This window comes from Chinchilla lanigera, unplaced genomic scaffold (assembly GCF_000276665.1).
Source record: "Chinchilla lanigera isolate Chin_1 unplaced genomic scaffold, ChiLan1.0 scaffold00182, whole genome shotgun sequence".
Lineage (NCBI taxonomy): Eukaryota > Metazoa > Chordata > Mammalia > Rodentia > Chinchillidae > Chinchilla > Chinchilla lanigera.
The window spans coordinates 850,806-864,045 of NW_004955583.1; the positions used below are offsets into that span (position 1 = coordinate 850,806).

A 13,240-nucleotide genomic window follows, 5' to 3' on the forward strand; every position below is an offset into this window, starting at 1 on the left:
TTATTGTTCAATTGTAGCAATTAATTCCTTCCTTGATTTTTTTCTGTGACCTGCTGACTGAGAGTATATTATTTAATTCCCGTATTTCTGTGGCTTCTTTTGCCATTGATTTTTTTAGTTGCACTGCACTGCACATATTATCAAATGTGCATGGGTAATTTTGATTCATTTTTTACTGTCTTAAGCATGCTTCATCGGCCAGTGTGTGGTGTGTTTTGGAGAAGGTCCCATGTGCTGCTGAGGAGAATGTGTATTCTGTGGTTGGGTGGGACACTCTTAGATATCTGTTAAGTCCATTTGTTCCAAGGTTTGGTTCAGCTCTGATATTTCTTTGTTGATTTTTTTAATCTAGTTGATCTGTTTCTGCCAGTGTGGTATTGAGGTCCCCCACTATATTTGTATTGTTTATCTGATCTTTTACATTCCGTAGTATTTGTCTTATGAAGGTGGGTATGCCGGTGTACAGTGCATATATGTTTTTAATTGTTACCTCTTCCTGTTGGATTGTTTCTTTAACCAACCTGTGGTGACCTTTGCCTCTTCTGATCAGTTTTGGCCTGAAGTCCACTTTGTCTGAAAAGGGGGTGGCCATTTCTGTTTGCTTTGGGGCTCCCGTTGCTTTAACTTTTACTCTATGAATTTCTCTTTGGGTTAAACATTTCTCTTGTGTACAGCATACCAATGGGTTCTGGTTTCTTGATCCATTCTGCCAGTCTGTGTCTTTGACAGGGAATTGAGATCGTTCACACTGAGAGTTATTACTGAACGGTATCGGCATCTTCCTCTCATTGTGGTATTTTCTATTGCTTTTGCTGAAGTGCTGCCCCTCCCTGGTGTACTCACTCTGTTAGTCCTTTTGGCGTTGGTACCTTCATTGTCTCTTTGTAGGACATTTTTGAGAATTCTTTGGTTTCTTGAGGTGCTGTTTGTCATGGAAAGACGTTATTTTTCCGTCGGTTTTGAAAGACAGTTTTGCAGGGTGTATCAGTGTGGGTTGGAAGCTTTTTCTTTTAGAGTTTGAAATGCTTCAATCTCTTCTGGCCTTTAGGTTATGCATTGAGAAGTCTGCTGTAATGCTAAGGGTTCGCCTTTGTAGCTAATTTGTTGCTTTCCTCCAACAACTTTTACGATTCTGTCCTTGTGTTGGACTTCTGGGATTTTGACTATGATGTGTTATGGAGAGGTTCTTTTCTGATCGTAGCTATTTGGGATTTTATAGACCTTACTTATCTGTCTGATTCTTTCCTGATACTTGGAAAGCTTTCTGCTATATCCGTAAGCAGGCTTTTATGATTTGTGTTGTTTTCTCATTTTTCACTAATTTCAATCTCAAATTAGCTTTCTTTGTGTCGTCTAGTAGCTGTTGGATCCATTTTTATGTTCTCTTACTGTTTTTAAGGCACTGCTGAATAACTGGTCACATTAGCCGTATCAGTGTTATCTTCTAGTTCTGCCATTCTGTCCCAGCATTCTCACTTTGCTGTCCATACTTCAAGTAGAATATTTTAATCTCCTGGGTTTCTGTTTGGTACCTGTTCAGTGACTGTAATTTTTGGCTAAACTGTCATTTCTTAAAAATCATTTTCTGTAGCTTGCCTAACTTTTTAGTGGGGTCTTCTGTAAACTCACTGATTGTTTTCTTATGTTTGTTATCTACTTAGGTAATTGGAAAAATTAATCACTGGAAGATGAGACAGAAGAGAACAAAGTGAGATAAAGGATGCTTTTAAGGTGTAAAAGAAATTAATAGAACTAGATAAAAGTGACAGGAAAGAACAAAAAAATGAAGGGAAAAAAAGGAGAGAGGAAATTAAGAGAAAAAAGAAATATTAGAAGGAAAAGAAGGGAGAAGGGGCTGGGGATTTAGCTCAGCGGCACAGTGCCTGCCTGGCAAGCGTGAGTTCGTAAGTTTGATTTCCAGTACTGGAAAAAACCAAAAAAAAAAAAAAAAAGGGACAAAGAAAAAAGAGGGAAAAAACTAAACTTCCCCAAAAATTAAAGAAGAAAAAGAAAAAAATTGAGTTCAATAAAAACAATTCCTGTACATGTTTGAATCAATTTTTTTTCTGGGATCTGCAGTCTTAAAATCCAGCCAAGTCACGTTTTCTCCAGCTGGCTGTAGGGTGTGTAGCTTTGTGAGGTCCTCCTCCCCGTCCACAGCCCCCTGTGTCCTACGCCCAGACTGTGGCGGCTGTCCTTGCTGAGGGGTCCTTGCTCACGCTGGTAGATGGGAAAAGCCGTCACAGCGCTGTTCTCTGCTGTTCTCAGCGGGGCGGGGTTCAGGCAGACCGCTTCACTCAGGGCCAGCATGTTTGGATCCAGCCACTTCTGAAAGCTTCATTGCCAGGCCTGGCTTCTCACTGTGCAGAGGGTGGCCTTGTGCTGTCCTAGCCTGAGCTTGAACTTCTCGGGGGCCTGCGTCTAGCCTGCCCCTTCTCTGTGACTGTCTCTCTCCCAGTCACTGTGGCAGGGTAACGCTGGAGACCCTGAAGTGAAGTTGTACCTGTTCTGTGGCTCAGGCCTAAGCAGTGAGCCCTCCCTGTAGCGGCTCCTGGTTACATCCTCTCTAGCACGCTGGGTGCTGCGCTGCACTTCCTCTCCAGCCCTGGCATGCTGTGAAGGAGTCACTTTCCGAGTGAAACCCCACGCTGTTTCTGTAGTTCACAATGGCCGTGGCCTCTTCTCAGGCCTAGTGCTGCTGGCCTGTCGTTTCTCCCTGGAGCTGCCGAGTCTGTGGCACTTAGCCCTTCTCCTGGGACATTGTCCTCACCCACAGTCAGGTCAGTTGGTTTGTGGGCACCTCTGCTGCACCATGGCAAGGGGAAACAAAATGCAATACTGGCTCACAGTTGGCAGGTGGCCAGGGCACAGAATCCGTGGTGAGGAATTGGCTGGGTGTGGGCGTGGCTTCACCGTCCAAGTCTGTGTGTGCGTGTGCACACACGTGTGTCCTATGTGTGCGTCAGAACGTGCACATTTATGCATGTAGATATATGTGCGCATATGTACATGTGAGTATGTATTTATTTCTGTTCTTACCTTTCTTAATTTCCTTGTCTCATTTTCCTTGCTTAGATTTTGTCACCTCACCCACTGAAGCCTTCCTTTCTTCCAGGTCCCATAAAGTTACCCTCATGCCTCCAGGCCTGTCAGTGCGTGCTGTCCCCTCTTCGCCTCTTTCAGGGAGTGTCCCCAAAGTGGCTGCCGCCCCTCCGTTCCTGTAGAAGCTCACGCTCCTTCTGATGTCCTAGAGAGCCCCGACTGGGTCTTTCTGTCTGCCTCCATCAGCTTCTAGAAGCTGGACCAGTGCCATATGCACTTCATTTTCCTCCAGCACGGGGCACTGTGGGCGTCACTGGGACTGGGATATGGGAGGTGCTGGGGATGCGTTTGCTGACAGGACTCCCTCCGGGTGCAGGAAAGGAGGAGAAATTTGTGAGCAGCTGCGTGCCCTGGGCTCCTCCCTGGACTGGGATCGAGAGTGTTTTACCATGGATGCTGTGAGTGTTCCGGGCCAGGGGCCCTGTGGGTGTTGGGTGTTAGAGATCTGGCTGGGAGGGGATTATTGGGTGTCTTGGGAAAGGGTGGGTGGGAGTGACGGGGGTCCTCCAGGGCTCGAGGTAGGGCTGAGAAGGGGCTTTAGATGTGGACCCTCAGCTGCTTCTAGGCCTCCTCAGTGGCCGTGACCGAGGCTTTTGTGAGACTCTACGACGCGGGATTGCTGTACCGGAGCCGCCAGCTCGTCAACTGGTCGTGCGCTCTGCGATCAGCCATCTCGGACGTTGAGGTGAGTAGAGAAGGGCTGGCGTGTGGGAGCCGAGGCCGCGCAGCCCGGGTGGGATCTCAGGCTCTGGGGCCCGGCCTGCTGGGTTCCAGTCCCAGCGCTGTCACTAACAGCTGTGAAACTTTCCCAAGGCCGTTCAGACTCTTCTACCTCCACTTCCTCAAACCTGTCGGTGGGAAGTGACGGAGTGCCCGCCTCGTGGGTGTCGTGAAGTCGAAGGGAGGATTTGTGTCGGGAGCTCAGCACAGTGCCTTACGTTCTGAGTGAATGTTTACCGTAACTGCACTCCATACAAGTTGGCTGAAGGGAATGGTGGTGTGTGTGTGTGTGTGTGCGTGCGTGCGTGTGTGGCTCCTGAGTCCTCTGAACGCAGGGCGGTCAGGGTGCTCAGATGGGTGGCAGTGCTGCCCTCTGTGAGCTCCGCGGAGCAGTGGCTCTGACCGTCTCCGTGGCCCCGCAGGTGGAGAGCCGGGCCCTGTCTGGCCGTACGGAGCTGCAGCTGCCGGGCTGCCCCAGCCCCGTGTCTTTTGGGCTCCTCCTTTCTGTCGCCTTTCCGGTGGATGGAGAGCCTGGTGAGTGTGGTCCACGGCAGGGCCACCCGCTGACCCCTCCCTGTGATTTCTCAGGCTGCGGGGGTGTCTCCCGAGGGAACCTGGATGGTGTGTACATAGTGTGGGGCTCCCCGTGGGGGCCTGGGGTTGTTGGCCTGCCCTTGGGAGCTTAGTGAAATTGGACAGTGCCTTCTACCCAGGAGAAGTGTTCCACAGTTTGGAGGGCAAGAGAGAGGAGCAGAGTGGTTCCCGAAGTCTCACGTAGCGGAGGTCGGGGTTGCCCTGCGCATGCGGAGAGCACTTGGGACAAGGACCCTGAGGACCCGGGTCCTCGGCACCGGCGGGGTTCCACTGTCGCTGTCCCCGCCCCTGTGCAAGCTGCTGAGCTGCCCTGTGCCCTGACGCCGCTCAGGCCTCGGGCCCTGGCTTTCCCTCCCCGCCGCTGCACCGTGGCTGCCCCTGCCCTTCCTGCTTCCGGTTCTCCCGGCCTTGGCCGTGTCAGGGTGAGGTGCAAGCGTGGTGACCAGCTATAGATGCTCGAGTGTTGGTTTCAGATGCGGAAGTTGTGGTGGGAACCACGAGGCCGGAGACGCTGCCTGGCGACGTGGCTGTGGCCGTTCACCCCGACGACTCCCGCTACACGGTAATTAATGCATTGTGCTGCCCGAACCCCAGCCTCACTCTTCCTTCCTGGTACGGAGCTGGCTTCTCCTCCCTGGCTCCTGCTCCATGTTCTAAAACTTCTCTCAGTCCGGCTCTGCAGTGGTTTTAACTTTCTTCGCTTCTTCTTTTTTTTTTGAGACAGGCTCTCCCCCTGCCTCCAGGCTGGCCTTGAGCTCCCTGTGCAGCCCAGCCTGGCCTCGAGCTCGCAGCCCTGAGTGCCGGGGTCGTGCTCGCTTCGGCAGCGCATGTGCTAAAACCGAGGCTGGCGTTACGGGCGTGCGCGGCGTGCCTGGCAGCCCCTTCTTCATGTTTTGCGTTTTCTCTGGCTCAGCGGTTGACCAGATGCAGCCAGGCCTGTTTCTGTACGCGCCGCAGACGTGTTCACATACCGTCGAGGGCTGCGGTTGTACGTGTACTCCCCGAATGTCCCTGGCAGTGTGGGTTGATTGTGCAGAGACCAAACCTGACTCTGGGCCCAGAGCCCGCTGAGGAGAAGTCAGCTCACCTTCCTCTTGCCCTTTACCTTCTGGTTCCACTCTGCTGCTGGGGTTCCCGTACCCCAGACCCTCCCACCCCCGTGGCCGCCCCTGACCCCTCTCCCTTCCTTCAGCGTTTCCATGGGCGGCGGCTTCGTCACCCCTTGACGGGGCAGCTTCTCCCCCTCATCACGGACACTGCTGTTCAGCCGCACGTGGGCACAGGTGAGCGGTCAGGACTGCGGGGGAGGGCGAGGACCATGGGGAGGGAACGGGAGCGGACCCGGAGACGCGGGCAGCGGGGCGCTCACACACCCGGAAAGCCAGGGTCGGGCCCTGCGCACCTCACTGTCCTCGTAACCCCAGGGGCAGTGAAGGTGACACCGGCTCACAGTCCTGCCGACGCCGAGATGGGAGCGCGACACGGCCTGCGCCCCGTTAGTGTCATTGCGGAGGATGGGACCATGGCCTCGGCCTGCGGGGACTGGCTGCAGGTGGGACGCGCCTGGGTCACCCCATCCTCGGGGCAACCTCTGCCCTGCCCCCACACCCTTTCTTGTCCCCCGGAGCCTACGCCTTCCTCTCACCGCCTCCCCCAGGGCGTGCACCGATTCGTGGCCCGAGAGAAGATTGTGCTGGCGCTGAGGGAACAGGGCCTGTTCCGGGGCCTCCGGGACCACCCCACGGTGCTGCCCATGTGCAGGTAGCCCGGTTTAGCTTCTTTCCTGAGGGCCACTCGGAAGGGGAGAGGGAGGGCTCGGCCGCCCGCGTCAGGATGCAGGCGGGCTCTGTCGGTTCCGTCGCTGCCTGCCGGGTGCTGAGGGTACGGGGAGCAGAGTCCTGAGGAGCAGGGACTGACCCTGGCTCCCCTCAGCCGCTCCGGGGATGTGGTCGAGTACCTGCTGAAGAGCCAGTGGTTTGTCCGCTGCCAGGAAATGGGGGACCGGGCTGCCAAGGTGAGGCCTCAACACAGGGAGGGACTGGGCCTGGGGTGGCGGAGCCCGGGCGTCGGGAAGGAGGAGCAGGTGCCCGGCACTCCCTCCCGCGGCAGTGGAGGGCCGCAGTGTGGGCTGGGGGCAGGGCTGCCGAGGGCTTCCATGCCCTCACTCCAGCTCAGGATCCTCTCAGGAAGCTTTTGCGGTCCTCTCGGGGTTTGGAGCCCCCTCAAGGCCCCGCACCTCATCCCAAAAGGTGCAGGCGTGCAGACGCGGGGGCACTGGCAGCACCCCCTGTCCCTGCAGGCCGCGGCATCGGGGGCCCTGGAGCTCCGTCCCTCCTTCCACCAGAAGAGCTGGCAGCACTGGTTTGCCCACATCGGGTAAGGGTGAGGGCAGGGTCTGCCAGGTGCGAGGGTGCTGCTGGGTTCCGAGTGTCACTCGTGTCGTCTCGGCAGGGACTGGTGCATCTCCCGGCAGCTGTGGTGGGGCCATCGGATTCCCGCCTACCTGGTCGTCGGGGAGCGCACCAAGGTTGGTGGCGGGAAGCCGGGGTGGGGGATTTGGAGAGCGGCAGGGCCTGTCCCGGCTCCTGCCTGTCCTGTTCCCCGCCTTGGCCTGGTCACCGGCTGTGTGGCGAAGGCTCCTGCCCGAGTGTCTTCCCCTCCCTCCCAGAGGGCCGGCCTCTGAGACCACAGGAGACAGACTCAGAGGCTGCCTGACACCTGTGGCTGGGCTTCCTCCTCACTGTGTCACTCCTTAATTTTCCAGGGCGGCAAGGAGGACTGTTGGGTGGTTGGGCGGTCAGAGGCCGAGGCCAGAGAGGCCGCAGCAGCGCTGACCGGAAGGCCAGGGACCGAGCTGACCCTGGAGAGGGGTGCGTGTGGAGCTGGCAGGGGCAGGCAGCATCTTTGAGGGGGGCAGTGACTTGGGGAGAAGGTGGGGTCCGGAAACCCAGAGGGAGCAGGGAGCCCTTGTCTCCAGGAGGGTTGTGTCTGAGGTGCTGGATGCCAAGGCACGGTCGTCCCCAGTCCCTGTCTGAGGTGCTGGACGCCAGGCTCAGTCGTCCAGCCCCTGTTCTCATCATCAGACCCGGATGTCCTGGACACGTGGTTCTCTTCGGCTCTTTTCCCTTTCTCTGCCCTGGGCTGGCCTCGAGAGGTGAGGCGGTTGAGGGGGAAGGTGGGGGAGGTGGTCATCGGGGCCCCCAGATCCAAGGGGCTGACGTCGGGTCCCTTATTGCCGCCTCTTCCTCGCAGACCTCAGACCTTGTGCGTTTCTACCCGCTGTCACTTTTGGAAACTGGCAGTGACCTCCTGCTGTTCTGGGTGGGCCGCATGGTCATGCTGGGGACCCAGCTCACGGGCCAGCTCCCCTTCAGCAAGGTAACAGCCCTCCAGGGGCCCTGCGCCTGTCCTCGACCTCTGTGCCTCCTTTTCCTGACTCACCTCCGCCCCAAGCCCCGTGAGAGGCCCCAGCTGTCTGCTGCCCCCTGCGTCCCCAGGTGCTCCTCCATTCCATGGTTCGGGACGGGCAGGGCCGGAAGATGAGCAAGTCCCTGGGGAATGTGCTGGACCCGAGGGACATCATCCACGGGGTGGAGCTGCAGGTGAGGGCCGGGCCCCAGGCTTGGGGCCGTCTGAGGAGCAGAGCCGGCTGGGAGGGAGAGGGGTGAGGGGCAGCGGCGTCACTCCTCACCCACCCAGGAGCTGCAGGCGAAGCTGCGAGCTGGGAACCTGGACCCCGCGGAGCTGGCCCTCGCAGCCGCAGCCCAGGTGAGATGTAGCCGCCATCCGGAAATCCCGCTCGAGCCCCCACCTCCCAATTTCCCTTGCAGCAGCTGGGTAGACATCTGGCCCTCTTCCTCGGTTGCAGAAAAAGGACTTCCCTCACGGGATCCCCGAGTGTGGAACAGACGCCCTGAGATTCACACTGTGCTCCCATGGAGTGCAGGGTAAGCCCACCAAGGAGCTGAGGGCAGTGGGCCGCCTTGAAGGTGGTGCGATTCCAGGCTTCGGCCGTTAGAGTGCGTGCTTTCTCTCCTCCCCCTACAGGGGGCGACCTGCACCTGTCTGTCCCTGAGGTCTTGAGCTGCCGCCGGTTCTGCAACAAGATCTGGAATGCCCTGCGCTTTATCCTCAGTGCCCTGGGGGAGAACTTTGTACCCCTGCCCCCAGAAGAGGTGAGAGAGACAGCTGGTGCTGGGAGCTGGTGCTGGGAGCTGGTGCTGGGAGCTGGTGCTGGGAGCTGTTGGTCACGTGTCGAGGGTCGGGGGCCAGGAGGCAGGCAAGCAGGTCGCAGCTGGCTGGGCCCTGACGCCCCCGCTGACTGCAGCTGTCCCCCTCCTCGCCCGTGGATGCCTGGATCCTGAGCTGCCTGGCCCGGGCTGCCCACGAGTGTGAGCGCGGCTTCCTCGCCCAGGAGCTCTCGCTCGTCACCCGCACCCTGCACCACTTCTGGCTGCACAGCCTCTGCGATGTCTACCTGGTGAGTGGCTGGTGAGGCTGGGCGTTTCCGTCCCGCACTCGGGCAGCTGCCTGTTCTCCAAATCCGAGCTGTGCCCGAGAGCTCCGGAGTTAGCGCGTCCCTGACCGCCCCCAGCTAGGCAAGCAAAGCGCAGGGATGCCCTGGTGCCCTCTTCCTGGGGCTGGTGCCTGTCTATCACCTGGCCAGACGAGGGAGGGGCAACTTCCAGAAAAGTCTCCCACCAGGCTCAGAAGCAGGGGGCGCTCAGTCCCTGTAGTTGCAGCGAGGCCCTGGGTAGGCTGCATGCTGAGGGGCTACAAATGGGGTTCTCCTGAGGATCAGAGTCGCCGGGGGCTTGCTGACCACATGTGCCCGGCGTGTCTAGTGTGGCCCTTCTGGTGGGGTGGGCATGAAGAGCGACATCTTTCATGTCCCCGGCGGTGCTGGTGCTGCCTGGCTCGCTGTTTCTCAGTTCTGCTGAAACTGGTCCCTGGTGAGAAGCAGAACCCTGCGTTTCCCCAGGCTGCAGCCCCATGGGGTCTCGTTCTCACCCACCCGAGAACGGCCGCCCTGGGCTTCCCCATCTCCCGTGCGTGGGACACGTGTCCTGGGACAGCCGGTGGCCCAGATGTGCCGGGGGCTTCCCTGCCTCTCTCGGAACTGGCCTTTGCTGCCCCCACTGGGACTGTGGCAGTGGGACGGTCGCGGTGGGCCGTGTCCTGACCCCCAGTGCCCCACAGGAGGCCGTGAAGCCGGTGCTGGCCCGCACGCCCCGCCCCCCAGAGCCTCCTCAGGTCCTGTTCGCCTGCGCAGACGTCGGGCTCCGTCTCCTCGCCCCCCTGATGCCCTTCCTGGCCGAGGAGCTCTGGCAGAGGCTGCCCCACAGGCCCGGCGGGCCCCCCGCCCCCAGCATCTGTGTCGCGCCCTACCCCGCTGCCCGCAGCCTGGTGAGTCTCAGTGCAGGGCCTGGGTCGGGAGCGGCCATGCTGCTGCCGTCCACGCTGCCGTGGTCTCCCGGACTGGAGCCCGGAAGAGGGCTTGTTCTGCAGGTCCAGGTCACAGGGTCTGGGGCAGCAATAGCATAGTGGGCAGGAGCTGGGCTCTTACTAGACTGCTAGTCCTGGCCACATGACTGTGCCTCAGTTTCCTCCATCTTTAAGATAGGAACAGCAATAGTAAAAGTCTCAGTAGCGATGAAGGTTCAGGGAGTTAGTACACAGTGCCCCCAGAATCTCAGGGGAGCTTTGATAACCTCACAAGGATAAATGTTACACACTCACCCAAAAGTCAGTTGGAGTTTAAGTAAGTTTCCTTGAGTCTTGGCTTTGTGCCTTGCGAGCAGTACTTAAATTCTGACTTGGCTTTAGTTCATGGTCTTCTCCAGGCAGAATCGCTAGACACGTTGGCCAGCGTCTTCTCTGCCTTCTTAGCTGGCTGCTTGGCGTGGCCGTGTTCCTGCGTCGGGTGTGCTGCTGAGGGCAGATCTGTTGTCCCAGGGCCTGAGGCTTGGATGGGCTGGGGATAGGCCCAGGAGGTTGAGTGGGTCCCCAGGGTCCCCTTTCCCGACTGCGGGTCCCCTTTGGCAGGAGCACTGGTGCCAGCCCGAGCTGGAGTGGCGCTTCTCCCGGGTCCAGGAGGCTGCGCAGGTGCTGCGGGCTCTCCGGAACACCTACCAGCTCACCAAGGCCTGGCCCCGAGGTGAGGGACCTGCGCGTCCTCAGGAAGAAGGGGCTGCTAAGGAGGGGCAGGCTGGAGGGCAGGCCCCCGGCCGGTGCAGGATGGCGGCTGACGCCTGGGCCCTGGCTGTCCCTCTCTGCCTCACGCCCTCCCTTGTCCCCAGTGCTGCTGCAGAGCTCGGAGCCAGAGGAGCGGGACCTCTTCCAGGCCTTCCTGGAGCCCCTGGGCACCCTCGGCCGCTGTGGGGCTGTGAGCCTCCTGCTCCCAGGGGTAGCGGCTCCCTCGGGCTGGGCCCAGGCCCCTGTCAGTGACAGCGCTCAGGTCTACATGGAGATACAGGTGATTGGAAGGGACCAGGGTCTGAGAGGGATGCAGGGCAGGAGGCAGGGCTGGGGAAGGGGCCTTGGGTGGAGGTGGAGACGGCTTAGCTTTTCCACATGGTCCCTAGGGCCTGGTGGACCCCCAGGCCCAGCTCCCCCTGCTGGCTGCCCGAAGGCACAAGTTGCAGAAGCAGCTGGATGGCCTCACTTCCGGGACGCTGTCAGAAGCGGAGGCAGAGACGCAGAGGCTGCAAAGGGTGAGGCTCCGGAGGCCACGCTGTGAGCCTTGCCCCTGAGGGCGCGTGGGCTGGGCGGGGAGCTCAGACCCGGCCCTCACCCTCGTCTCTGCTCTAGCTCTCCTCCCTCCGGCTGGAGCTGTTCAAGCTGGAGCAGGCGGCATCACACCTGCGGCAGCTGATGGACGAGTCACCAAGCCCCGGGGAGCGCTGAGCTCTGGCTCAGACCCAACTGTGAGGACAGCGATCGTCAGCTGTCCGCTGCTTCAAGGGGCTCAGAGACCTCAGGGCGGGGCCGCCTTCCTTGTTCTGTGGGTGCAGAAGCACGCAGGACTGGTCACTATGCCGGGGCCTGCCTGTGTTGTCTGCCGGCCTCTTCCGCGTCGGGCCCACCCGGATGTTGGAAATGCGGAGACTGGGATAAACATACGATTCCTGGCATGTGTACCGGTGGTCCTGGGTGCTGCTCTCTTGCCACTCCATGGTTCTGGGAGGGCTCAGTCTGGAAAGGAGGAAGGCTCCTCTCGGCCCCAGGCCACGCGGCAGTGCGGGTGCTGGGCTGTGCCTGCCTCGCTGGAGTCAGGGGACCAGGGCTTCTCCACCTGCTTCCTGCAGTGCCCAGCAGCCCTGGCCCCTCTCCGCTCCCCAGGTGCAGGGCTCCATGCTCCTTGACCTGTCCCCAGAGATGCTGGGAAGGGCTGCAGGCTGCATGGGGGGTTGTGCGCCCCTCCGTGATCTGAGGCCCAAGCGCCAGCGCGACACGCTGGCCCCGAGTGCCATGCGCTGCAGGCCGCCACTCCCCACATGCTCATCTTGTCTTGGAGTGCAGGGCCTGGCCCTTTGGCACCCAAGGCACACATGTGACAGTGTGTGGTGAGCCTGTCCTGCGTTGCCCTTGGTCAGAGGAACGAAGCCGTGTGATCCTGCCCAGAGCCTCAGCAGGCGGCAGCCTTGCCTGTGCTCAGAGGAGGGGAGCAGCTGTCACGGCCTCAGCGGGGACTTAACCGGTTGCCCGCTCGGCTGCAGGCCCTGCCTGGCTGTGGCAGGCAGACTTCACAGTGACGGCGGCTTCGCAAGGTGGCGCTTCCTATTGCTGGCACGAACAGGAAGGGCTCTGCCACAGGGGCCCGCACTTTTAGCGTGTTCACGAAGGGCAATTCGTATGTCTCACTGTGGGTGGCTCAGATCGGAACATTTTCTGTCCCTGCTGACCTGCACACCAGTGGTGTACCATGCCCGTCCCGCTGGGCGGCACAAACTGCCCCACTGGGTGGGTCAAGCGGGCAGCATGCATTGGTTTCCCTGCCAGTCTGATCCGTTTCCCCGACGTTGGTCCAGTCTGCGTCGCTGGGTCTGTGCTTTGCCCCCGGGAAGAGGACGTGAGGGGGAGGGGTGGGGGAGGGCGGGGCCGTCCTCCTTTTCCCTGGGTTCAGTGAGTGTTTCTGGAGCACCCGCTCTGTGCTGGGTCCTCTTTGGACATAGGGATCATCAGCAAAGGAGACAGAGATCTCTGCCCTGGAGCTTTTATCCTGGCAGGGGCAGCAGGGGAGCAATGCGTGTAAGTTAGTATGTTTGAAGGTTGCAGGGAGGGTAGCGCATGGTAAGGGGATTGTATGTGTGTGTGTGTCGGGGCAGATTACGTATTACCCGGGGGTCTGTGCAGACCCTAGAAGGTGAGGTGAGCAAGGACCTGTGGGAGGTGCAGGAACTAGCCGTGTGCATGTCTGGGAGAAACGTATTCCAGGTGACGTGAAAAGCCAGAGCAACACCAGGGGGCATCCGAGGACACTCCAAGCAGCGAGGCGGCACCGCCCAGGCCAGAACGGTGAAGGGGCACCAGGAGGAGAGGTCGGGGAGCTGGTGCGGCGGGAGGAGGGAGGGCTTCGGACCGGTTGACTGCCTACAGCAATAACGTGAAACACAGGAGACGTTCAGCTCCTCAGCCACGCCAGCCACGTTCCAGGTGTTGGCGGCCACACGGGCAGGGGCGGCCCATTGGCCAGCAGGTTGTAAGGCATTGCTGTTGTCACAGCATTCTGTCGGGAGGTGGTGAGACCTTGTGGGCTGTTTTAGGAACTGGGTTTTTCCTGGGAGGGAGACGCTGCTTCCCCTTCCACAGTTGTTCCCAGGGA

The 13,240-nt window shown here is 59.4% G+C and overlaps 1 protein-coding gene across 1 annotated transcript in view; it reads left to right on the top strand.

Moving 5' to 3' along the window:
* The window catches only part of Vars2 (valyl-tRNA synthetase 2, mitochondrial), a gene marked incomplete at its 5' end in the record, with an annotated part of 14,195 nt that extends 2,640 nt beyond the window's left edge, over positions 1-11,555 (top strand). The window contains 23 exon segments of the mRNA XM_005414326.2: positions 3,419-3,500; positions 3,668-3,787; positions 4,245-4,356; positions 4,890-4,978; positions 5,609-5,699; positions 5,841-5,968; positions 6,074-6,177; positions 6,349-6,430; positions 6,716-6,792; positions 6,868-6,943; positions 7,181-7,286; positions 7,500-7,570; positions 7,669-7,794; positions 7,914-8,018; positions 8,116-8,184; positions 8,285-8,363; positions 8,464-8,591; positions 8,744-8,896; positions 9,616-9,822; positions 10,462-10,573; positions 10,716-10,891; positions 11,001-11,129; positions 11,227-11,555. Of these exon segments, the coding sequence (XP_005414383.1) occupies positions 3,419-3,500; positions 3,668-3,787; positions 4,245-4,356; positions 4,890-4,978; positions 5,609-5,699; positions 5,841-5,968; positions 6,074-6,177; positions 6,349-6,430; positions 6,716-6,792; positions 6,868-6,943; positions 7,181-7,286; positions 7,500-7,570; positions 7,669-7,794; positions 7,914-8,018; positions 8,116-8,184; positions 8,285-8,363; positions 8,464-8,591; positions 8,744-8,896; positions 9,616-9,822; positions 10,462-10,573; positions 10,716-10,891; positions 11,001-11,129; positions 11,227-11,322 (2,518 nt within the window). The 3' untranslated portion in view covers positions 11,323-11,555.
* Between the last annotated feature and the right edge of the window lie 1,685 nt (positions 11,556-13,240).